Source organism: Vigna unguiculata, chromosome 5, assembly GCF_037176805.1.
Source record: "Vigna unguiculata cultivar grain cowpea cultivar isolate G323 ecotype 2 chromosome 5, ASM3717680v1, whole genome shotgun sequence".
In the NCBI taxonomy this organism is placed as follows: domain Eukaryota; kingdom Viridiplantae; phylum Streptophyta; class Magnoliopsida; order Fabales; family Fabaceae; genus Vigna; species Vigna unguiculata.
In genome coordinates this window covers 14,509,800-14,531,579 of record NC_140796.1, presented here as the reverse complement: position 1 = coordinate 14,531,579, position 21,780 = coordinate 14,509,800, and the positions used below count along the sequence as shown (strand labels likewise).

At 34.9% G+C, this 21,780-nt stretch overlaps 1 protein-coding gene and 1 pseudogene across 1 annotated transcript; both read left to right on the top strand.

The window, feature by feature from the left end:
• The first annotated feature begins 2,988 nt into the window (after positions 1–2,988).
• LOC146886116 (uncharacterized) lies at positions 2,989–10,415 on the top strand. Its single transcript, XM_085672872.1, has 6 exons — positions 2,989–5,244; positions 8,509–8,947; positions 9,029–9,155; positions 9,259–9,537; positions 9,620–9,724; positions 9,808–10,415. Exons 2-6 carry the CDS (start codon positions 8,925–8,927, stop codon positions 10,006–10,008), a joined length of 735 nt encoding a protein of 244 aa, XP_085528998.1. The 5' UTR covers positions 2,989–5,244; positions 8,509–8,924; the 3' UTR covers positions 10,009–10,415.
• LOC146886117 (uncharacterized) lies at positions 5,997–8,203 on the top strand (annotated as a pseudogene).
• Positions 10,416–21,780: the final 11,365 nt, after the last annotated feature.

The window sequence follows — 21,780 nt, the reverse complement described above, 5'->3', positions numbered from 1 at the left end:
TGATACATGCCAATTATTAGGATCAAACGTCCATTATTAGGATAATCTAGGAGTGGGTGTTAGTGACTATATAATGGGCTTTAAGTCCATGATGTTCCTTGTCCCGAGTAAAAGACACTTCAAGTTTATATTTGAGTTAAATTATTATTTTGGAGAGTGTGGATACTCGGGGTCAAAGTGCATGAGAGAGTTGTATATGTATTTCCTTGTGTTTATTTCATTTCTCAAGTGATTATCGGGAGGTTTTTCCCAACAGTGGTATCACGAGTTATGGTTCGATAGGATTTTTCTTAGTATGCTTTATGGCTGCAGCGTAGCCTGATCTTCCACATCAGAAAAGATTAATTCTTTGTTGTTGGATAATCATCATTGATTGCTGAAGTTGCAATGAGAAATTTGATGGAAGGATCAGTGTTGTGTTGACGCAGTGAATCTGCAGCTGGGTTCGTGGAGGTGCAAGGACTGTGAGTTGAGGATCGTGAGTCGTGCTGGATTTGTAGTGGAGTTCGCGTGTGGAGAGATGCTCCTGAATCTACGAAGGACGTCGCAGTTGGTGCTCGCATGGCCCAATGAGTGATGTACGATGAGATCTGTTCTGTATGAGTCACGGTTTGTGGCATGTGCGTGGAGGAAGTGCTCTACGATTTACATATTTGCTTCGACAAGAGTCAATGGAGGTGCTACACTAGTAGATGTTGCTTCTCTGGCGAGGGAGTCGACGACACAGTGGCTGCAAAGTGCAACAGTTCGATTTGTGGCTTTTCGCAATGTTTTGTGGTTTTGGGTCACGAGTTGCGGCATGGTTCTGACAAAAGGTGTATGGTGTTTATGCGCAAGCATTAGCTAATATTTATGCAAGGTGTGTGGCGATTATACATGGGCATTGGTTAGCATTGATGCAGGGTGTATGGAAATTCTTGGGATGACTTAATTCGAAGTGGAAATTCTTGGAATGGTTTGATTCCAAGTGGAAATTCTTGGGATGATTTAATTTCAAGTGGAAATTCTTGGGATGGTTTGCTTCCAAGTGGAAATTTTTGGGATGATTTGATTCCAAGTGTAAATTCTTCGAATGGTTTAATTCCAAGTGGAAATTATTGGGATAGTTTGATTCCAAGTGGAAATTCTTGGAATGATTTGATTCCAATTGGAAATTCTTGGGATAGTTTGATTCCAAGTGAAAATTCTCGGGACGACTTGATTCCAAGTGATACTCCTTATGGTGGAGCATGATTGACAATGAAAATGTGTTTATTTTAATCTGGGTGGAAAATGTTGGACTGGTGAAAATAACACGTATTGAAAAACCCATATTGTTTAGGATAATCTAGGGGGTGAGTGTTAGTGACTATATAATGGACTTTAAGTTCATGATGTTCCTTGCCCCGAGTCAAAGACATTTCAAGCTTGTATTTGACTCTTCTTATTCCTTATACTCTTGTAATAAGAGCATTGTGAAGTTTGAGTTAAATTATTATTTTGGAGAGTATGGGTACTCATTGTCAAAGGGCATGAGAGAGTTATTTATGTGTTTCCCTGTATTTATTTTATTTCTCTATTAATAAAATGATTTTTTGAGGGTTTTGCCCAACAATATATACTAATAAAACTTCTCTTACTTTGCTTGTTACTAAACCATCCAAAGACAATATAGAAAATGTGTATAAAATTTTTCGGATAAACTCTGAACATGAGACGATGGTATAAATAGTGTCTTTATATAAGAATAATGATATTTTAACCTATCTTTTTTTACCCACTACTTCAATCACCATTAGATAATCTATTTTAATTAATTTTAGTGATGCGATGTGATGATCTAATGATGATTGAAGTAGTGGATTAAAAGTGAATAAAAAAATGGATTAAAACATCATTATCCTTATATAAATGACTTGTGATCACTAAATAATAAATAATATAACTCAAATATTTATCACAAACTTTTGTTTTAGACTTAGGCTTTTCTTTTTCTTATCTTTTAATATTATAGCAAAAGTGAATATACATTATTTTCCATTAATATATATCTACTCATCAATTATGAGGTATTTAATATATTTTCTTATAAAATATTCAACTACTTATATATTATAATTTAGTAAAAAGAAAATAATAACTGTTTGCACAACTTAAGTGATTACTTTAATAAAGTTTATTTCGTGAATTAAGCTTTAGTAGGTATAATAAGAGACTATCAACATTATACATAAATATCTTTTCTTTTAACGAGGATCTTAAATCCAATAAAGATTCGTTAAAAGATATTGAAATGATCATAAAATCTTATAAGAAAGTTATTAATAAAATATTTAATATGATAATTAGGATTTTAATTTGATTATATCACAAAATGTCTCGATTATGAATGTCAACTAAGTTGCAAAACAACAGAATAAAAAAATATTATAGTATAAATAAAATATGAGTAGATCGCTAGAGAAAAATAAGAATGAGAAATGATGATTCATCCATTATAATTAGGCTCAAAACTCACAAAGCTAAAATTTCTTTCACACAAGATTTAATCAAGTAATTCTTAAATCAACTCAATTATTAAAAATAAACTAATTAGGCACACTTCTAATTAATTCAATTATCCATTCAACATAAAACACAACTCCCATTTCAAAATTATGTTAGTTCCGATCAAATCATAAAATTCAATGTCAATATATTTTATTGAAAACAATGAAAATATTTTTAGTGCATTTCTTATGAGACATATTGGTTAAAAGTTTCACCAAGTAGGCTTTTAAGAAAGAGAGGTGTATTTACAATGAACTAACTTACAAACATTGTCTTTCCTAGCCACAACTTTCCTTGATTAATACTCACATAACTTTCTCAAAAGATATCAATTTTATTAAATGAAAATAAAAAAAAAAATTAAAAAACAAAAAACAAAAACAAAAACAAAAATCCTAACTACAATTAGTTTCTCCCACACTTATTTCAAAAATTGTCCTTGATGGATTTATTTGGGGAGGAGACAACAATTTTTTTGACGTTTGACTTAATTTAGTCATATACCAAAATTTACTTTCCTTAATTTAATATGGTTCAAGTCATCTTGTACAATTTTATTAATTTTTTGTTTTTTATTGTTATAACTAAAATAGAAACAATACTATTAAAAAAATTTATAAAATATGTTCTACTTTTGGTAAAAACAAAAAAAATTAATATGCATGCAATTTAAATTTTTTATTGACCATGTTACCAAAAGAATTTGATTAGAAGTTTTTTATTCTAGCAACCTTTCTTCTTTCTCTATAATAATGTCATCAAAGATCACCACTGAAAACTTATTTTTATCCTTCGCATCAACAAACTTGATGTGTGGAGCATGATGCCTCAACTTAATTTGATGATCATCAAGTGTATTAGGATGGTTAACAAGACCGTCAATAATCTTCATAATCTCATCTTGTGAGCAAAAATCTTCACCTGAAGTAGTTTACTATGTTGCTTCATTAACAAGTTCAACAACATCTTTAGTAAAATTAATGTCAATCAATAGACATATTAGTATGAGCATCAATATATCCATCAATGTCCTATGATTCTATTATTGGTTGATTTAACCTTTGAATCTTGTACTCATTTACATCAACTATCAGTTGCCCCAACTGATTATGCATACTTTGTATTGTGACATTCATCATTTGATTCATTATAGCATAATGCACAATCAACATTTTCATAAGCTTTTCTAAAGTAGCCTCTCTAACTATTTCATTCATTAGTTAACTTAAATCATCAAACATTTGTTCTACTCTAATAGCCAAATTTAGAAGCCCATCCCCTATATTATTGTGAAGTGTTCTAAATTTTACAGTTTTAGCAAATCTTGGATGGAATTGGAGGGTGGTATTTGTAGTAAGAACTAATTCTACAAATTTGTTGTTACTTGCATTCTCCATCATGTCGTAAAGTATTATCTCATTTTATACCACTCTTGCTCAATATTTTTGCATCATTAATAAGCTTGTTGTGACGCCCCCGACTATTATGTAAATAATTATTATGTGATAAAAGATGGAATAAATTTTTCTTTTGTACAATAAGATTTTCCTTAAGAGAACATAAACAATAACATAACTTCATATATATAAGTCAATAGTTTACATCTCTATAATTGTTCATGAAATATTACAAAAATATGTATTTTGTATAATTTGAATAAAAGATTATATATTTTTAATATCTCTTAAAGGTATTAATATAAATTATCCACGAGTCAATCTTCAAAAGATTTCCCAATTTCCCAAACAACTTTCACTGAGTAGGTTCCTCTTCTACTCTACAATAGATACATATAAAAGAGAAATATGAAATGAGTGTGGTCTTTATAAGCTTTAAATATTAATCTTAATAAACTCAAGAAACAATACACACACTCAGGGCCTAGAATTTGACTTACAACCACAAGACTCAATTTCATCCACTACAAGAAAACTATTTATTACCGACGGATAAATTTCGACGGATATAAATCCGTCGGTAATTTATTTTTTCTGACGGATTTATCGATGGATATTCTTTGCGAACATTACCGACGGATTGATCCGTCGGTAAGTTTCCCAGATACTGTGCACTAATTTACCGACAGAACTTAATCCTTTACCGACGGATTATTTCCTTCGGTAATTTCCTCGCTGAAATTAAAATCGAATTTCGCTCTTCCCCCAATTCAGTTTCCCTAAAAACGCGAAAAGGAAGGTGTAGAGGGAGGAAGGTGCAGACTAGCGTGGTGGCGCGAGCGGTTCCGTCCAAGCCTTTTCCGATTCAAGGTTCTTCCCCGTGCCGGCGTGATGTTGCGACAGTGAGTGTGCCCTGGCCTTGCCGTGACGTTCGTGGGTGCGGCACAATCAACAGCAGGGAGCTCCGTCTGCGTTCTCCGTCGAGGTCACCGGCGTAGTGGAGTGGTGTGGTGCAGAGCAACCCCTTTTTCGATTGGACTTTACCGGTGCGACGCTGCCACCGTTAGCATGCCCTGAGCCGTCCGTGACTTCGTGGGTGCGGTGAAATTGAATTCACGATCTTCGTCAGCGTTCTCCGTCGAAGTCACCGGCGTAGTGGTAATTGACACTCTTCCTTTGATTTCTTTATCTCTCTACATATTCTCATTGTCGTTTTGTAATTGGTAAGGATTTTTTGGGGGGACCACCGTGGTTGAAGCTTTGGATTGAGCAGCTATCAATTTTTTGGGTGCTTAAGCGCGAGTGTGAGCCATTGCAGGTATGAGCTTTTTCTCTTTCTCTCTGGAGCGATAATTGATTGATGTTATTTTTTATTTGTATGTTAATTTGATTATGTGTTTGAGCTGGTAGGCAGAGATGTGGTGTATTTTTTGTTTGTATGTTAATTTGATTATGTGTTTGAGCTGGTAGGCAGAAATGTGATGGGGAGCAGAGTGTAAAGTGTGTGTTGATTGATTGAAATGGATAATTAAAGTGAAAGGTTAAATGTGCGTTTGGATTTTGAAATTTGGTTTAGAGTGCCCCCTCAAATTGTTTTTGTTTTGCAACATCTTGCAAGTAGGCTTTGGCCTCATGAGTGTAGTATATTTGGTGCTGCTTTACTAAAAATTTCCCTTCATCACTTGATGCTGGTTTTGTTACTGATTTATTATGTTGGTTTGCTCTTGATTACAATTCAATCATTCCCTCGTCTTTCCTTTACTTGAAAGGCATGAAGTAAAAAACGTATTAAATAATACATGAAATTTTAAGTGCAGTTCTATACAAACAGTTGTAATCATAGTTTGACTATGTTCTTTCGATTACGACAATGATGAGTTTCATAACTCTTCAAATATCTTACCCAATAAGTGAGATATATATTCCCACAATATGATACTTTTGGGAACATCTCATTGTTTTACATGGCCTTCCATGTTGGACTTAAGTAATAATAGGTTTATTACTTAATTCCCATGTTCTTTCACTATCACAAATGTAACACTGTCTATCTTTGCCTTGTCATAGAACATGGGCGAAGTTCCCAGCCACCGTCGTTGGGTTTATGACCGTTGTTACAGTGGTAGGAGAGGCTTGAAGGAATCTTTTGTGATAGGAGTTGAAGAGTTTATCCAGACGGTTCGTCAATATAAATATTATGCTCTTGAGGGAGGGATTCGTTGTCCATGCATCAAGTGCGAATGTACTCGTATTTTGAAAGACGAAGAAGTTAAAGTTCATCTATACAAAAAAGGATTCATGCCAGATTACTGAATTTGGACATTTCACGGTGAAGAGGTGCCATCTGTTTATTTGGGTGAACATGAAAGATGTCTTCCTAGTTCAAGCACGGTTGTACCTACCTTTGAGATGAATCAAGCAATGTATATGCAAGAGATGTTGAATAATGCTCTTGGCCAACATGCTTCATTTGAACAAGTTAACGATAATTGTTTAGAAGAATCTCCAAATGAACTCACTCAAAGGTTTTACAATTTATTGGCAAAGGCAAATGAACCTGTCTTTGAAGGGGTAAGGGAGTCAAAGTTGTCCGTATGCATTAGACTTCTGGCCTTCAAATCGAACTAGAACATTCCCAACCAAGCATTGGACCAAATGGCAAAACTAATTTTAGATCTAACACCACCAAATAATCCTTTGCCGAACAATTATTATGAATCAAAGAAATTAGTTTCAAAGTTGGGATTGGAATCTAAGAAGATTGATTGTTGTGTGAATGGCTGTATGCTTTTTTACGACAATGATAATGGAAAAAATGATGCATCCTTGCTACAATGCAAATATTGTGGGCAACCACGATACCGCACAAAACATCCAGAACAGAGGCAAAAAAACCAATACCATTGAAGTTCATGTTTTACTTGCCTATAATTCCAAGACTGCAAAGAAAGTTTGCTTCAATGCAAACAGCACAACATATGACATGGCATTATGAGAACAAAATAGAAGGCATGCTACGACATCCATCTGATGGGGAAGCTTGGAAACACTTTGATCGAAAGCATCCATCTTTCGCCAGTGATCCCCGTAATGTGCGACTTGGTCTATGTATGGATGGCTTTAATCCATACATTCAGGCATCATCATCCCCTTATTCTTGTTGGTCAGTGATTGTTACTCCATATAATCTTCCACCTGAGATGTGTATGACTAAGCCTTATATGTTTTTAACGTGTCTTATACCAGGTCCATCTAATCCAAAGGCATCTATAGATGTTTATCTAGAGCCCTTGATTGATGATTTGAATAAGTTGTGGAATGGTATTTGGACGTATAACGTTTCAAGGAAACAAAATTTTCTAATGCGGGCAGCTTTGATGTGGACTATTAATGATTTCCCTGCATATGGGATGCTATCCGGTTGGAGCACACACGGTAGATTATCTTGTCCACATTGTATGGAGCACACTAAGTCATTCACATTAACTTATGGTCGGAAAAGTTGTTGGTTTGATTGTCATCGTCGATTCTTGCCCATAGAACATCCGTTTAGGAGGAACAATAAGGCATTTCGGAAAGGGGAAGTTGAAAAGGATGGGCCACCTCCGATTTTGACCCCATCACAAGTATGGCGAAGAGTCAAAGATTTTCCAAAAGTAACTGAAAGTGGTGTGACAAGGATGAATGGGTATGGAGAATGGCATAATTGGACTAAAAGAAGCATCTTTTGGGATCTTCCATATTGGAAAGATAACTTGCTAAGACATAATCTTGATGTGATGCACATCGAAAATTTTTTTTTTTTTGACAACATCTTCAACATGGTGATGAATGTAAGCGGCAAGACAAAAGATAATGACAAGGCAAGAAGAGATATAGCTTTGTATTGTCGACGGAGAGACTTGGAGTTGCAGTCACAGACTAATGGGAAGTTGCTGAAGCCAAAAGCAAATTACACCTTAACAAAATATGAAGCTAAAATAGTTTGTCGTTGGATCAAAGAGCTTAGAATGCCAGATGGTTATTCTTCTAACTTGGCAAGATGTGCAGATACTGAAAAAGGTAGTATTCATGGTATGAAAAGTCATGATTGTCATGTCTTCATGGAGACAATACTTCCTATTGCGTTTAGCTCATTACCAATGCATGTGTTAAATCCTCTAATAGAAAGTAGTCACTTCTTTAAAGATTTGTGCTCAACGATATTAATGGGGGACTCAATAAGAAGATTGGAGGAAAATATTCCACTTATTCTTTGTAAATTGGAACGAATATGATAATGAAGAAGAAGAAGAAGAAGAAGAAGAAGAAGAAGAAGAAGAAGAAGAAGAAGAAGAAGAGGAAGAAGAAGATGAAGAAGATGATGATGAAAATTATGATGAAGAGGATGATGATTAAAGAAGTGTTTGAAGCCATTTACATTGAAAGTAGAATTGTATTATGACTTAATTTAATGATCACCTATTAGTTAAATCTTTATGATGCTTTTCATTTTCTTGCAAATTTTAGATTATAATTTGATTGATACATGATTAAGCTTTCCACTTCTTTACCATATTCTCATAGTTTCAATTTCACTTAGTTTTCAATGACATTCGGACGTTCATCTAATCCTGATAACGGGAAGGAGATTGTAAAACGTAAAGAAAAGAGGGCGCCAAAAAAGACCCGCTATGTTATGAGGATTCCTGGCATTGTAGCATCCACATCCATTCCACCCCCTGCCACTGGCACACATAGTGCACCCATACAGTCCCCCTCTCCAGCTGTTGTAACATCACCATCTCCATCCACCCCTGTTGTGGTACCCACACCACCCCCTTCTGTGGTACCCACACCACCCCCTTCTTTCACCTACAACAACCTTCTCCCTTATTGTCTGGTGCTTTGCACAATATTGCTATACCTTCCCCATCATCAGTCCCTTCTCCTAATATTGTTGGCACCTCAGATACTACTGATGCGGTTGATGTTGACCCTCCTCTTCATGAGCGACCCATGATTGAACATTTTAATCGAGGGTAATACTTTCTATCAAGTTAAAAATTTATTTCATTACAACTTGTGTTCTTTTATATGACTTTTGTTTAATGAATATGCAGATTTCTTCCTTCTAGGGTTGCTTCCCAGGTCGTCACACAGTCTATTAAGCAACAATTTATGATAGCTTGGCCGTCATGGGGAGCAATACCTCCAGAAGACAAAGAACATTTCTGGCAATGTTTTAAGGTAACATGTCATCACACTTATTCTCTTATCATTCCTTCTATTGGTTAACACTGAACTGTCTTTTCACTATTATTGTTGATTTGCACTTTATTCATTGTTATAGAGGAAGGTGCAGTGGAAACCTGAGCATGAAGCAGAAATTCATAAAAAATTTCACAGCAAAGCATCTCATAGACTATCTGAGATGTTTAGAGAGGCTCAGAATGCAGGCCAACAACCTTACTGGCTAGGGGATGATGTTTGGAATAATTTGCTAGCACATTGGAATTCTCTTGCGTACAGAAATAAGTGTGTTACAGCGCGAAGGAACCGAGGTTCTAAAAAGGGTGGAAGCCTACACACTGGGGGTTCCATTACCACCCATGAGCATGCCATTCGTATGGTAAACAAACCTCCAATCTTAATTAAGTTATTGAAATTGTATCATTTTTAGAATTTCTGTATATGTATTTGTTTTGTTACAGGCAAAGGAGCTAGGACGAGCTGCTCATATTGATGAGGTATTTCAGCAAACTCATATGCGCAAAGGAACTGACCAGTTTGTTGATGAAAGATCTCGGAGGACATATGTAAGCAAACACTTTAAATTTATTATAAGAAAACTTCAATTTTATCTTATTTAACTAATTTCTCATTATTTTATTTAATATAGGAACAATTTGAGAATAGACTTTCACAAGTCAGATCAGAACAAGGCTCATGTGCTGGTGGATCACAAGATATCATTGATGATCCTGCTGCAGATGATACGATTAGGACAAAGTGTTGGGTTGAGGTTATCGGGGGTAAGAATAAAGGAAAAACATATGGGACAGGACAACTTGCAGGTGGAAGCAGTGGCATAAAGCCCTAATCTACTGCATCCACCTCTAGTGCTGAAGAAGTTACCTTCCTCAAACAACGACTGCAAGAAACTGATGAAAAACTAAAAGCAACTAATCAACGATTGCAAGAAAACGATCAGGCTTATGCAGAATTGAAAGGTCAATTTCAGTCGTTACAGAACATACTCCTGACACTTCTGCCTCCTGACCAACAAGTCCTTCGACAGGCTGTATCCAACCTAACACAGTCTCAGCAACAGCCTGCACCTGCCCAACCTACAACAGTCCAACCAAGCACTGAGCAGCCTGACCAAGTGCAGCCCAACCCAATTCCAGACCCTGCAGACCCTGCTGATTCTGATGATGACTATGTAGATTATTAGAGTTTATGACTTATGACATTTATGTTTAAACTTAGTGTACATTTGACATTGTCTTTGCATCACAACTTATGTTTGATTGTTCATATTGAATTTGGAAGTTCCTTATTAGATATCTTGTATGAATTTATGTAGTTTATATGAGTTGATTGTAAATATGCAGGTATGTACTGAATTGGCAGGTCTGCTTGTGTTGAATTGGCAGGTCTGCTTATGTTGAATTGGTGTGATAAATTATATATTACAAGTGATTCTGCAGTCTTGGTGTATTTTATCGAAGGATTTACCGACGGATATATTCGTCGATAATGTGCACAAGACAACTTTTTTATGATATCACTTCCGAAGGATTTACCGACGGAATCTTCCTTCAGGCAACCTTTATCGACGAATTTCGGCCGTCAGAAATTATCGACGGATGATGTCCGTCGATAACTACCGACGGATAATTCCGTCGGTAATTTCTGACGGCCAGTATCCGTCGGTAAATATTATAGACTGGCCTTTTATCGACGAAATTTTGCCCGTCGCATTTCCGTCGGTAAAACTAAATTACCGACGGATTTTTGGCTTTACAGATGGAATATGACCGTCGGTAATTACTGTTTTTTTTGTAGTGATCTTGTAAGACATATGGATCCATATTCCACTTTTGATGATCCACTATGAACATCAGAAGCCATTTTGGGAAATGATTAGGTAGTTGAGATTTCTCTTAAAAACATTGGTACAATCATAATTATTTTTTTCTCGAAAATATTAGTGATTTATAGGCCCATAAAAGAGATGTATACTCACTGCCTAACCTTGGCAATGTCGAGCAATCGGATAGTCTCAAGTTTAGCCTATGAATATCCTAGTCCATGGTGCTATTCTGAACTATTTAGATACTCATCTACTTGGTAAAACTTCCTTAGACCCCATCATGGTCCTTGCCTTTCATCACACATGTACTAAACTGTGACTTTGCAAATACAAACACTCAAACATTGGTGTTATCTCAACTTATTGAAACCAAACTTAAGTTTCTTTGTTGACTGACATACTCTTGGACATATTGAAAGATCATAAAATGTGATGACTATCAAGTTATGTCATTCTTGACCAAAAATATATATACACCATACACAGATAATATAAAATAACAATAAAACATATAAATAACTTTCTTTTATCCAAGCTCACTGAATAAAATAATATTTACTTTTACTTTATTTTTGTATTTTTTAAATTATAAAATAATGATAAAACAAAATAAGAATCAAAGCAAGACTTTAAATAATTAAATATATACAAATTAGAATGTTATAAAATAAATTATAAATTAATATAAAGACCCATGTAAAACTGGAGATAAATGAAATGAACAAATAGGACCAATACGTAACTAGAGATAAATTACCAAAATAAATAAACAGGACTAGTGCATAATGGGAGACAAATAAAATAAAATAAATACACTACAACATATTTGCGAGGGAATAATCCCTAGCTAATCCCTCGTTGATCCCTCGTAAAACGTTTTAGCGAAGGATTAGCGAGGAAACAATGAGGACATTGAACCCTAGCTAAATTATAGGTAGCTAAATAGCGAGGGAACTACTCCGTAGCTAATCCCTAGTTAATTCCTAGCTAATCCCTAGCAAATTGGTTGTAGCAAATCCCTAGCTAATCCCTAGCAAACTAGTTGTAGCAAATCCCTAGCTAATCTCTAGCAAAATGTTTGTAGCAAATCCATAACTAATCCCTAGCAAAATGTTTGTAGCAAATTCCTAACTAATCCCTAGCAAACTAGTTATAACAAATCTCTCGCTAATCTCTAGCAAACTAGTTGTAGCAAAACCCTAGCTAATCCCTAGCAAAATATTTGTAGCAAATTCCTAACTAATCCCTAACAAACTAGTTGTAGCAAATCCCTCGTTATTCCCTCGCAAAATGATTGTAGCAAATTCCTCGCTAATCCTTAGCAAATTGATCCATAGCTAAACATTGACTAATCCCTAGCAAAGTGATTGTAGCAAATTTCTCACTAATCCATAGCAAACTGGTCCTTAGCTAAACCCTAGCTAATCTCTCGCCAATTGTAATACTTTATCTCTAGCTAATCTAGCAAAATTCTAGCAAATTGCATTATACAAACATATTTCATGCTCTTATTATTTTTGTAACATATAAAATGCATTTAATTATCAATATTATGTAAAATTATAATAAATCTTGCCACCCAATTTATATGAATCATGTCAAATTTTATCATATTCAAAATATTCAAAGTCAAAAACATAATAAAAGTTTTTAAGCATAACAATTAGAACAATTGTTGACAAGCAGATAGGGTGAGCTGATGAAAATAGACAAAACATAGAAAATAACACAAGATAATGAATACACTCATCTTTTCATTCTACTTAGTTCTTGGCCAAGACCTCAACCCCAAGGCTTTTCAGCCTACAAATCACACGAAATGGTTAGCCTTGGACTCGAGAATATGATGCTCACACCAATCTGCCCGTTCGTGGTCCTGCCTCTACGAACCTCCCCGCTCGTAGTCCTGCTCTACGAACCTCCCCGCTTGTAGTCCTGCTCTACGGACCTACCCGCCCGTAGTCCAACACATGTGATCCACTAGCCACGTACCTCCCCCGCACGCATCATCTCTCAAGCGTGAGCACGGAACATACAAACCTACCTCGCTCGTATCCCCACACGAGAGTAACTGGATATGAACCTCCCTGCTCATATCATCACATGTTAACCACCATCCATGAACCTACCCGCTCATGGCACAACATCTCCCGATCCAAGTATAGCATCATTGCTTAAAACGCAACACATACACAAGTCAAAGTCTACAGGGTTTCCGCCCAGCGCAGCCCCAAGCGCCGCCAGGCGAAACTAGTCCAGACCGCCTGGAAGGTGTGATGGGTCGAACCTTTGTTCATATTAAATATTTAAATTTTGGGAATTAACATTATTTTCGCGCTTAAGAAATGATATTAGTTGCATCATATTTGTTTGGATAATCTTAAGTTAAATAACGCAACTAGAATTTGATTTAAGTCCTTAAGATTATGAATAGTGAATATTTTAAGTCATAAAATAAGTCCCAAAATAAGAATTTTTCGAGAGAAATAGTTCAGGTACTAAATGCACCTCCAATTCTCATGTTCAGACGCCTTTTTTCCAATTGGAATATCTATTTCTGAAAAAAAACATATTTGGAGCTAACTGCTCCCGCTGTTTTCAGGTTTACACCCCCTTCTGTGATTGAACTTTCAATTTCTGTTCTGCACCCCTCCTTTTTACTAAGCTACACCCCTAATGTCACTTAAAATCTAGTCCACCAGATTTCGCCACATGGCAATCCTCCACTTACTAAATTAACCAATGATAGTTTGCCACATCATCAATCCTCCACTAACTCAAATCACCAATCAATGTTTGCCACGTCCGACTGCCACTGCAGCTCGCCGGACGCAGCCCCCGTCGCACCTTCGTCGGAAAACATCGCCACCCATCGCTTCCAGAGGCTCGAACCTGCATCTCCCCCGCCACCGCGTCTCCTTTATCGCGCCTCCTTCTTTTCCACACGTCCTGCTGCTGGAACCTCCATGGTCGCACCATTCGAGCTCGCCGGAACAGTCTAGCATCTCCGACAACACCCGCACCAACACTTCTCCATCCTCGCGCGTGAGCCGCCAACTTGACGCCGTCCACCATGCGAAACCACCTCAATAGCGTCTGCACCTGCGCCATCGTCGCGCTCACGTCAGAACCACCATGGCTGCACCGGTATCGCACCACGTCGAGACCTGCAGCAGCCACAACCACTCACGGAACCACCACCAAACCCTCATTGATCTCCTTCACTATGAGGGAAACCGTGATTCTGTGATGCAACGGAGAGCCTCCGCCATTCGCGAACCTCTGATATGCGAAACGCACCTTGCGGCAACCCTCACGACAACCAAACCCTAATGGGGAGAGAGAGACTACCTTGACATGTGGCAATCTCTCAATGGATTGTCAGAAAGTCAAGACTGGTCAACTAGTCAACTTTGAGCACGGGCGGTCAACAGTGGTCAACTTTGGCCCCTTTGATCACCAATAGTCTCCTTAGCACCACCTCAATTTAGCTCCTCTAATTCACTTACTAATCATTATTTTTCCTTAATTTCGTGCACCTTACAATGCTCTCAAAAATCTAGCCTCCAAACCCCTCTATTCTCTCCTAATTTGTCTTTTAATGGTGTCTTAATTAACGAAAATGACATTAAAACCAATTTTAATTGTCATTCAAAGTCACTTATAGACTGTTTTCCCAACCTCCCTTGGCTGCTCATTCATCTAGGATTTTCTTCACCCTTTCACCTTCATGCCAAAATTAATTTTAGCAAAAAGAAAGTTTAATTTAAAATTACCAAGGTTTGAACCAATGACCATGTCAATGCCAATTCAATGCATAACCATCAAACCAATTCATGTTTCTTAATATTTAATATAATTTTATGATCTTATTATCACTCAACATGATCAAGCATATTATTAGAAATAATAATAAATTAGACAACACATACATACGACTTGAACCTAAGTGTTCTCACATAAACCAAGTACTCCCAACCACTTGAGTTAGTACTCTTCCACATCATATAAATAAATAATTAATGCCTTAAAGGCTCCCACTACCCGCATTTATTAATTAATTAATTATTTAATTATTTAATTTTTCACGGGTCTTACAGACCTGTCATGCACGGTGAAGCTTCTAGTGGATAATAAATCTGCTATTGATTTAGCCAAACATCCAACCTCACATGGGAGGAGCAAACAAATTGAGACACGCTTTCATTACATTTGAGACCAAGTCTGCAGTGAGAAACTGGTCATTGAATATTGCAAGTCAGAAATTCAGCTTGCAAATTTATTCACCAAAGCCTTTAAGGCTGAGAGATTCATTTGGTTGAAAGATGCTATAGGTGTTGTAAATATAAAGATGTTTTGACTTAAGGAAGGCATGTTAGGTGTTTAAGTCAAAATTAGTTAAAACAATTTTCAGTTTCTATTTTTCTGTTGTACTGCTTGATGTATATTGTTGTTACTATATAAACAACATGTGTATGTAAGCGAGGTGTGTTGTTGTTAGAAGTCTACAACAACCTTTCAAATTATTTGCTTTCAAAAGATATCTTTTAAAAATGAAAAATAATTTTTCATATGAAAATAATCAATAGTGTGATTTTTAAATGAACAATGATTACCATCCACAACAACCATCATATTGATGAACAACAACCGTATTGTGAGTATCCATCCCAACGATCATATGTTTCATTTAATTCTCAATAGCAACAATATGTACCTAATGGACCATCTTATATGGAAGTTGTGATATTAATGGATGGAGTGAAAGAGACACTAGAGGCCATAGATGAAAGGCTGCAAGTGTAACATCTCTACTTTTAATAAACTGTATTATTTACTTTATCCTTACTTTAAAAGTAAGAGTTAGAAAATTTTGTATTTTTACTAATGTTTTGTACTGTATCTAGATATAGTTTGAACATTTAAAAATAAATCTAGTTTTAAGAAATACTATAACTAAGTGAAACAAAAATAATAATAATAAAAGTAAGTGATAAGAAGAAAAACACACTTTTATATATATATATATATATATATATATATATATATATATATATATATATATATATATTAAAGCATTATTTAAAAAAAAACTTCTAAGAGATGCGAACATAACCAGACAAGGAGATAACAAAAAGAAAAAGAAAACAGAGAAAAGAAAAAGAAAGAAGATAAAGAGATTAAAAGGAATAAACATGCATTTAATGCACATGTGACTCCTTACAAACTTTAACTTGTAAATATGTATGAATGTGACAGGAAGGTGCAAAAGTAAGAAGAGAAAGAAAGAAAGAAAGAGAGAGATAAGGCTTATCTCTTTATTAAATGTAAGTCATAACGACTTGGACTTGGCAGATAATGACACATGCATGACTTGTAAATGGATGATGAAGGAAAGATGAGATAAGATGAGTTAATGCATATGTACTACATTTAATGCACATGGATTACTTTGGAAATTTCTGGCTTAGCTTTCATTAATGAAAGGAATCTTATCATAGCTTATAAATACATGGAAGAAAAAATGTAGAAAGAGTGAACACTACTAAAAATTCTCATATTACATGAGATTTTTCTTGCAATTTGTTAAAAAAATTTGCAAGAAAAGACTTTTTTCTGCTATTTCTTATAAGAATCTTAATTGGCAGATAATTCCTTCATGAGTAATTATTTCCTACAAGACTATAAAATTTGTAAGTATTTCCTACAAAATTTGTTGTGAAAAGTGTTTCATACAAAATATTTTGCAAAAAAAAATGGCAGCAATTTCCTACAAAATTTTTTTCATAACAAAATTTATAAGTATTTCCTACAAAAAAAATTCAAAACAAAATTGGCAGGAAATATGAATTTTTTTTAGTAGTGGAATGTGAGTTACGTGAGAAAGAAAGAAGAAAAGATATAAATACATATAAAGAGAGAGGAAGAGAGAGAAAGTTGGAATGGAAGATTTGAAAGAGATCTTATTCTTATAGAAGTATTATTAATGTGTCCCATCAACTATTAAGATAAGGGCAGAGTGAGGTTAAGCTCTTCTTATATTAATCTTGATAAACTCGTGTGTGTTATAATTATCTTTGATTTATTTTGAATTTATTTGCTTCCATTCAATTGTTATCTTCTTTATTTATTTATATTTATATTATTTAATCTATATCTAACTATGCATTGGTCCTATCTAATTATTTTATTTTAGTTTACCTCTAATTATGGACTGGTCCTATTTATCATTACAACAAAATTTGTAATTTGCGAGGGAAATTAGCGAGAAAAATATTTCTCACTAATTTCTCGCTATTTAGTGAGGGATCAACGACAAAAAATTCTGCAGCTAATTTTCAAGGAAAATTATTTCTCACTAATGTCTTGCTATTTAGCGAGGGATTAGTGACAAAAGAATTCCATAGCTAATTTACGAGGGAAATTAGTTAGGAAAAATATTTCTCACTATTTAGCGAGGGATTAACGACAAAACAAAATCATAGCTAATTTGAAGCTAGTTAACTATGCTTTGAGAGAGGTAGATTTATTTTAATAAATTATTAAAAATATATCTTATTTACATAAATTAATATCTTTCTAATTTCTTTATATGTTGATTTATTTTAAATAAAAATATTAATTAGTTTATATTATATTATATATTATTAGAAAATATAAAATTTTAAAAAATTGTCTATAAGAACTATTTGCAAATCTTATTATAGAATATGTTTCCTAAAATTTAATTTTTTTAGAATTGTTTTGCAAAAAGTATTTACAAATATTTTTTTATATCTTTATAAATTATGATTTAAATTAAAAGGATTATTAATGAATTTATATTAGTATGAATTTATTATATTTTATTGTTTTATGTCTTTTATATGTTTATTTATTTTTAAGTTTTTAAATATTAAATAAATTATTTGTGATACATTGTAAGTAAAAGTAAATTATATTTAAATATTTCATTTATAAAATATGAATATTTAACTTAATTTAATATAATATTTAATTATTTTTAGTAAATAATTAATTAGTTTATAAATAATTATTAATATTTTTATTCAATATTTTTATATCTACATAAATTACTTTTTTATAAATAATCATTAATATTAGTTTTTAACTTTTTAATATTTATATAAAAACCTATATAAAGAAAATAATTACATAAAAAATAATATTAAATATAAAATAAAAATCAATAAATTGAAAATATAAACTACCGTAACTTTTGATTTTATATCTTGAACATGTCGAAGACACAATCCCAAATTTTCAAATCACTGTACAAATAATGAAGTATTCTAAAACCATGAAAACTTAGGTTTTTCTGTGAAAAATTGAAGTGATGAAAAAATTCAAGGCAACGAAGTGCAAAGAGCGTGGAAGAGAGTGTTGAGGAGCGTGGAAGAGAGATTGGAGAGGTTGCAGTTTCACTCTGTCGTCGACACGAGTTTGGTTCCTAATCAGGTTAATTACCTCTGCCTCTGTTATTTTTCGTCCACCTTCTTTCTTTTCATCGATTGGTTCTTCTTCTTGTTGTTTGGTAGATCGGGAATGAGACGATTTCGAAGCTGGCGAAATCCTATATTTGAACGGAGGAGTCGGTACTGTTGCGTTTCATCGAAGCGAATGAGGTTGTGTTGTTGCTATTACTATGTGAACGACACTAGAATTTTTCTCTCCAGTTTTCTAACATTCTTTCTTAATATTGGCACATCTTGTTCTCATATAGGTTTTTTAAAACTATTTTAATGTATTTAGAAAAGAGTTACACGATATATCAGGTTTATTAATTGATGCTATGTAACTAGGTTAGTAGTAGTAAGAGTTCTGAAAATTATAAATGAATAATATTTATATTCTAATTTAAAATTCATTGTGCAGAGCATGGATTATTTGAAAATGCTACCTCCTTTCGGTCTTTTCCTGGTAGATCAACAACCAAAGCAATGGGATTTGCATTTGCAGCTAGAACAACAGATCATGCACCTTCAATATAAATATATATATATATATATATATATATATATATATATATATATATATATATTAATGTTAATCATGTATGTGTCTGGCGATGATCGTGTACACGATACACGGAAGCAAATGATATTGCAGGTGGATTTAGTGAGACCTAGAGACGGAGCGGAGCTGGTATTGAGAGAAGATTTATATAAGAGTTTTTATTATGTTTTGGAACAGTTGTAATATTTTATATTATTAAACTTGGTTTATATTATGGATTTTATGTTTGAGTTATAGTATAGGTTTTGAGATTATTTATTACTATTATAAGATTTTAATTTTCCTGCGTTTTGGGAACATAAGAAATAATAAATGAAATTTTATTATTTATTTCTTTACTTTTTTATTTAAATCCGTAATATCCGGTCGTCGATGTGTTACAAGGTCCACCTTCAATTCCTGCATAACTGTTTTTAACCAAATTGCCTGACACGAGGCTTCCGAAGCAGCAATATACTTTGCTTCACATAAGGACAAAGCGACCATAGGTTCCTTAGTTGAGTTCCAAGAAATTGGAGCTCCTCCAAGAAAGAAAATATACCCTGCAGTGCTTTTCCTATCTCCCTTATCACTGCACCAATCTGAGTCTGAGTACCCCACCAGTTCCATTGCAACCGCTGTGTCAGGTTTTGGAAATAAGATTGCACACCCTATGGTCCCTCACAGGTATCTCAGTATCCTCTTGGCTGCATACATATGAGATTCCCTTGGATCTTGCATGTATCTGCTGATCAAGCCAAACCTGTAGCTTAAATCAGGTCTGGAATTGCACAGATATCTCAGACTACCAACAATCCTGCGGTAATTCTCAGCATTTACTCGTTCTTCATCTATTGCAGGTTGCAACTTCTGTCCCGTCTCAGCTGGGGTCACAGTTGAGTTGCTCTCCATCATCTTAAACCTTTTCAAAACATCTTGCCCATATTTTGTTTGATGCATGATCATCCTATGCCGTGTGTTTGTGAATTCTATTCCTAGGAGGTACTTGAGTTCACCTAAGTCACTCATCTCAAATTCATTGAACATCTGAGTTTTAAACTTCTCCATATGTTCTGCACTACTCCCAGTCAACAACATGTCATCCACATATAAGTACACAATTAGCTTTTCATCTTGTATTTCGCTACTACATTTAACATACAGGCCATGTTCTGAAATGCATCTGTGAAACCCAATTTCCTTCAAGAATTTGTCAATTCTTTGATTCCAAGCTCTAGGAGCTTGCTTCAACCCATATAAAGCCTTTTTAAGCTTATATACCTTCTACTCCTGGCCTCTGATTTCGAAACCTTGTGGCTGCACTACAAACACTTCTTCCTCAAGTGGGCCATTGAGGAATGCTGGCTTAACATCCAATTGGTGTAAGGACCAGCCTGCTTGCACTGTAATAGACACTACCATTTGAACTGTTTCAATCCTCGCTACTGGTGCAAATACTTCCCCATAATCCACTCCAGCCTGCTGTAGAAAACCTTTTGCCACAAGTCTGGCCTTGTGCCTGACCACTTCCCCCTTTGGATTTACTTTGACTTTGTAAATCGACTTCAAGGCTATAGGCCTTTTGTCACGAGGAGCTTCAACCAACTCCCATGTCTGATTTTTCTCAATAGAGGCAATTTCCTCCTTCATTGCTTTCACCCAATTATCATCAGTTGTGGCATCTTCAAACATGAGAGGCTCTGCTTCAGCTACAAGAGCAAAGTGAATTAAGTTTCCTTCTGATGTTACCCCAGAATTGGGAAATAGTTCATAATCCAACAAGTGTGTTAACTTCTGAACTATCCTGGATGATCTTCTTAACAACACCTCCTGATTCCCACCACTCAATTCATCTACTACAGCATCTTCATTTAACATAATCTTGGTCTGTGATGTCTCGTGTGAAGTATTTTCCAACTCCAATTTGAAGTTTCGTCAACTATCACGTCTTTGCTGAATGAGACTTTGTTGTTTTCTGGATCCAGCACCTTGTATCCTCCTATGGAATTATAGCCAATCATTACAAGAGGTACTCCTTTGTCATCCAATTTTCTTCTCAATTGATTGGGACAATGCTTGAAACATAATGAACCAAATATTCTCAAGTGAGCAACATTTGGTTTTACCCCACTCCATGCCTCCTCAGGGGTTGTTCTAGTCAATCTCTTCGTAGGTTCTCTATTCAAGTGGCAGTCATAACTACCTCACTTCATATGTAACTTGGTAGGCTTTTGCTCTTTAACATACACCTTACCATATTGAGCAGTGTTCTATTTCTCCTCTCAGTCGTGCCATTGTGTTGAGGTGTATAAGGTGGTGTTACCTCTTGCACTATACCAGCATTCTCACAGAACACTCGAAATTCCTGTGAGGTATACTCCCCTCCACCATCACTTTTTAGCACCTTTATCAGCAGCCCACTTTGCCTTTCTACCATACACTTAAACTTCTTAAAAACCTCCAGTGCTTCATTCTTCCTTTTAAGCAGAAACGTCCATATTTTCCTAGTTAAGTCTCAGTAAATGTTATGAAATACCTACTACCTCCAGGTGTTTCAATCTGAAGTGGCTCGCAGAGGTTAGTGTGCACCAGGCCCAGTTTCTCCAATGCCTTTTGAGGTATGAATTTGCTGAAGCTTTTCCTGGATTGTTTGCACTGAATACACTCCTTGCATAATTCACCTGGAGCTTCTATTCGAGGCAAACCCTCCACCATCTTCTGTTGTTCAAGTTGGCATAGATCCCTGAAATTCAGATGGCTATATTTGTGATGCCATATCCA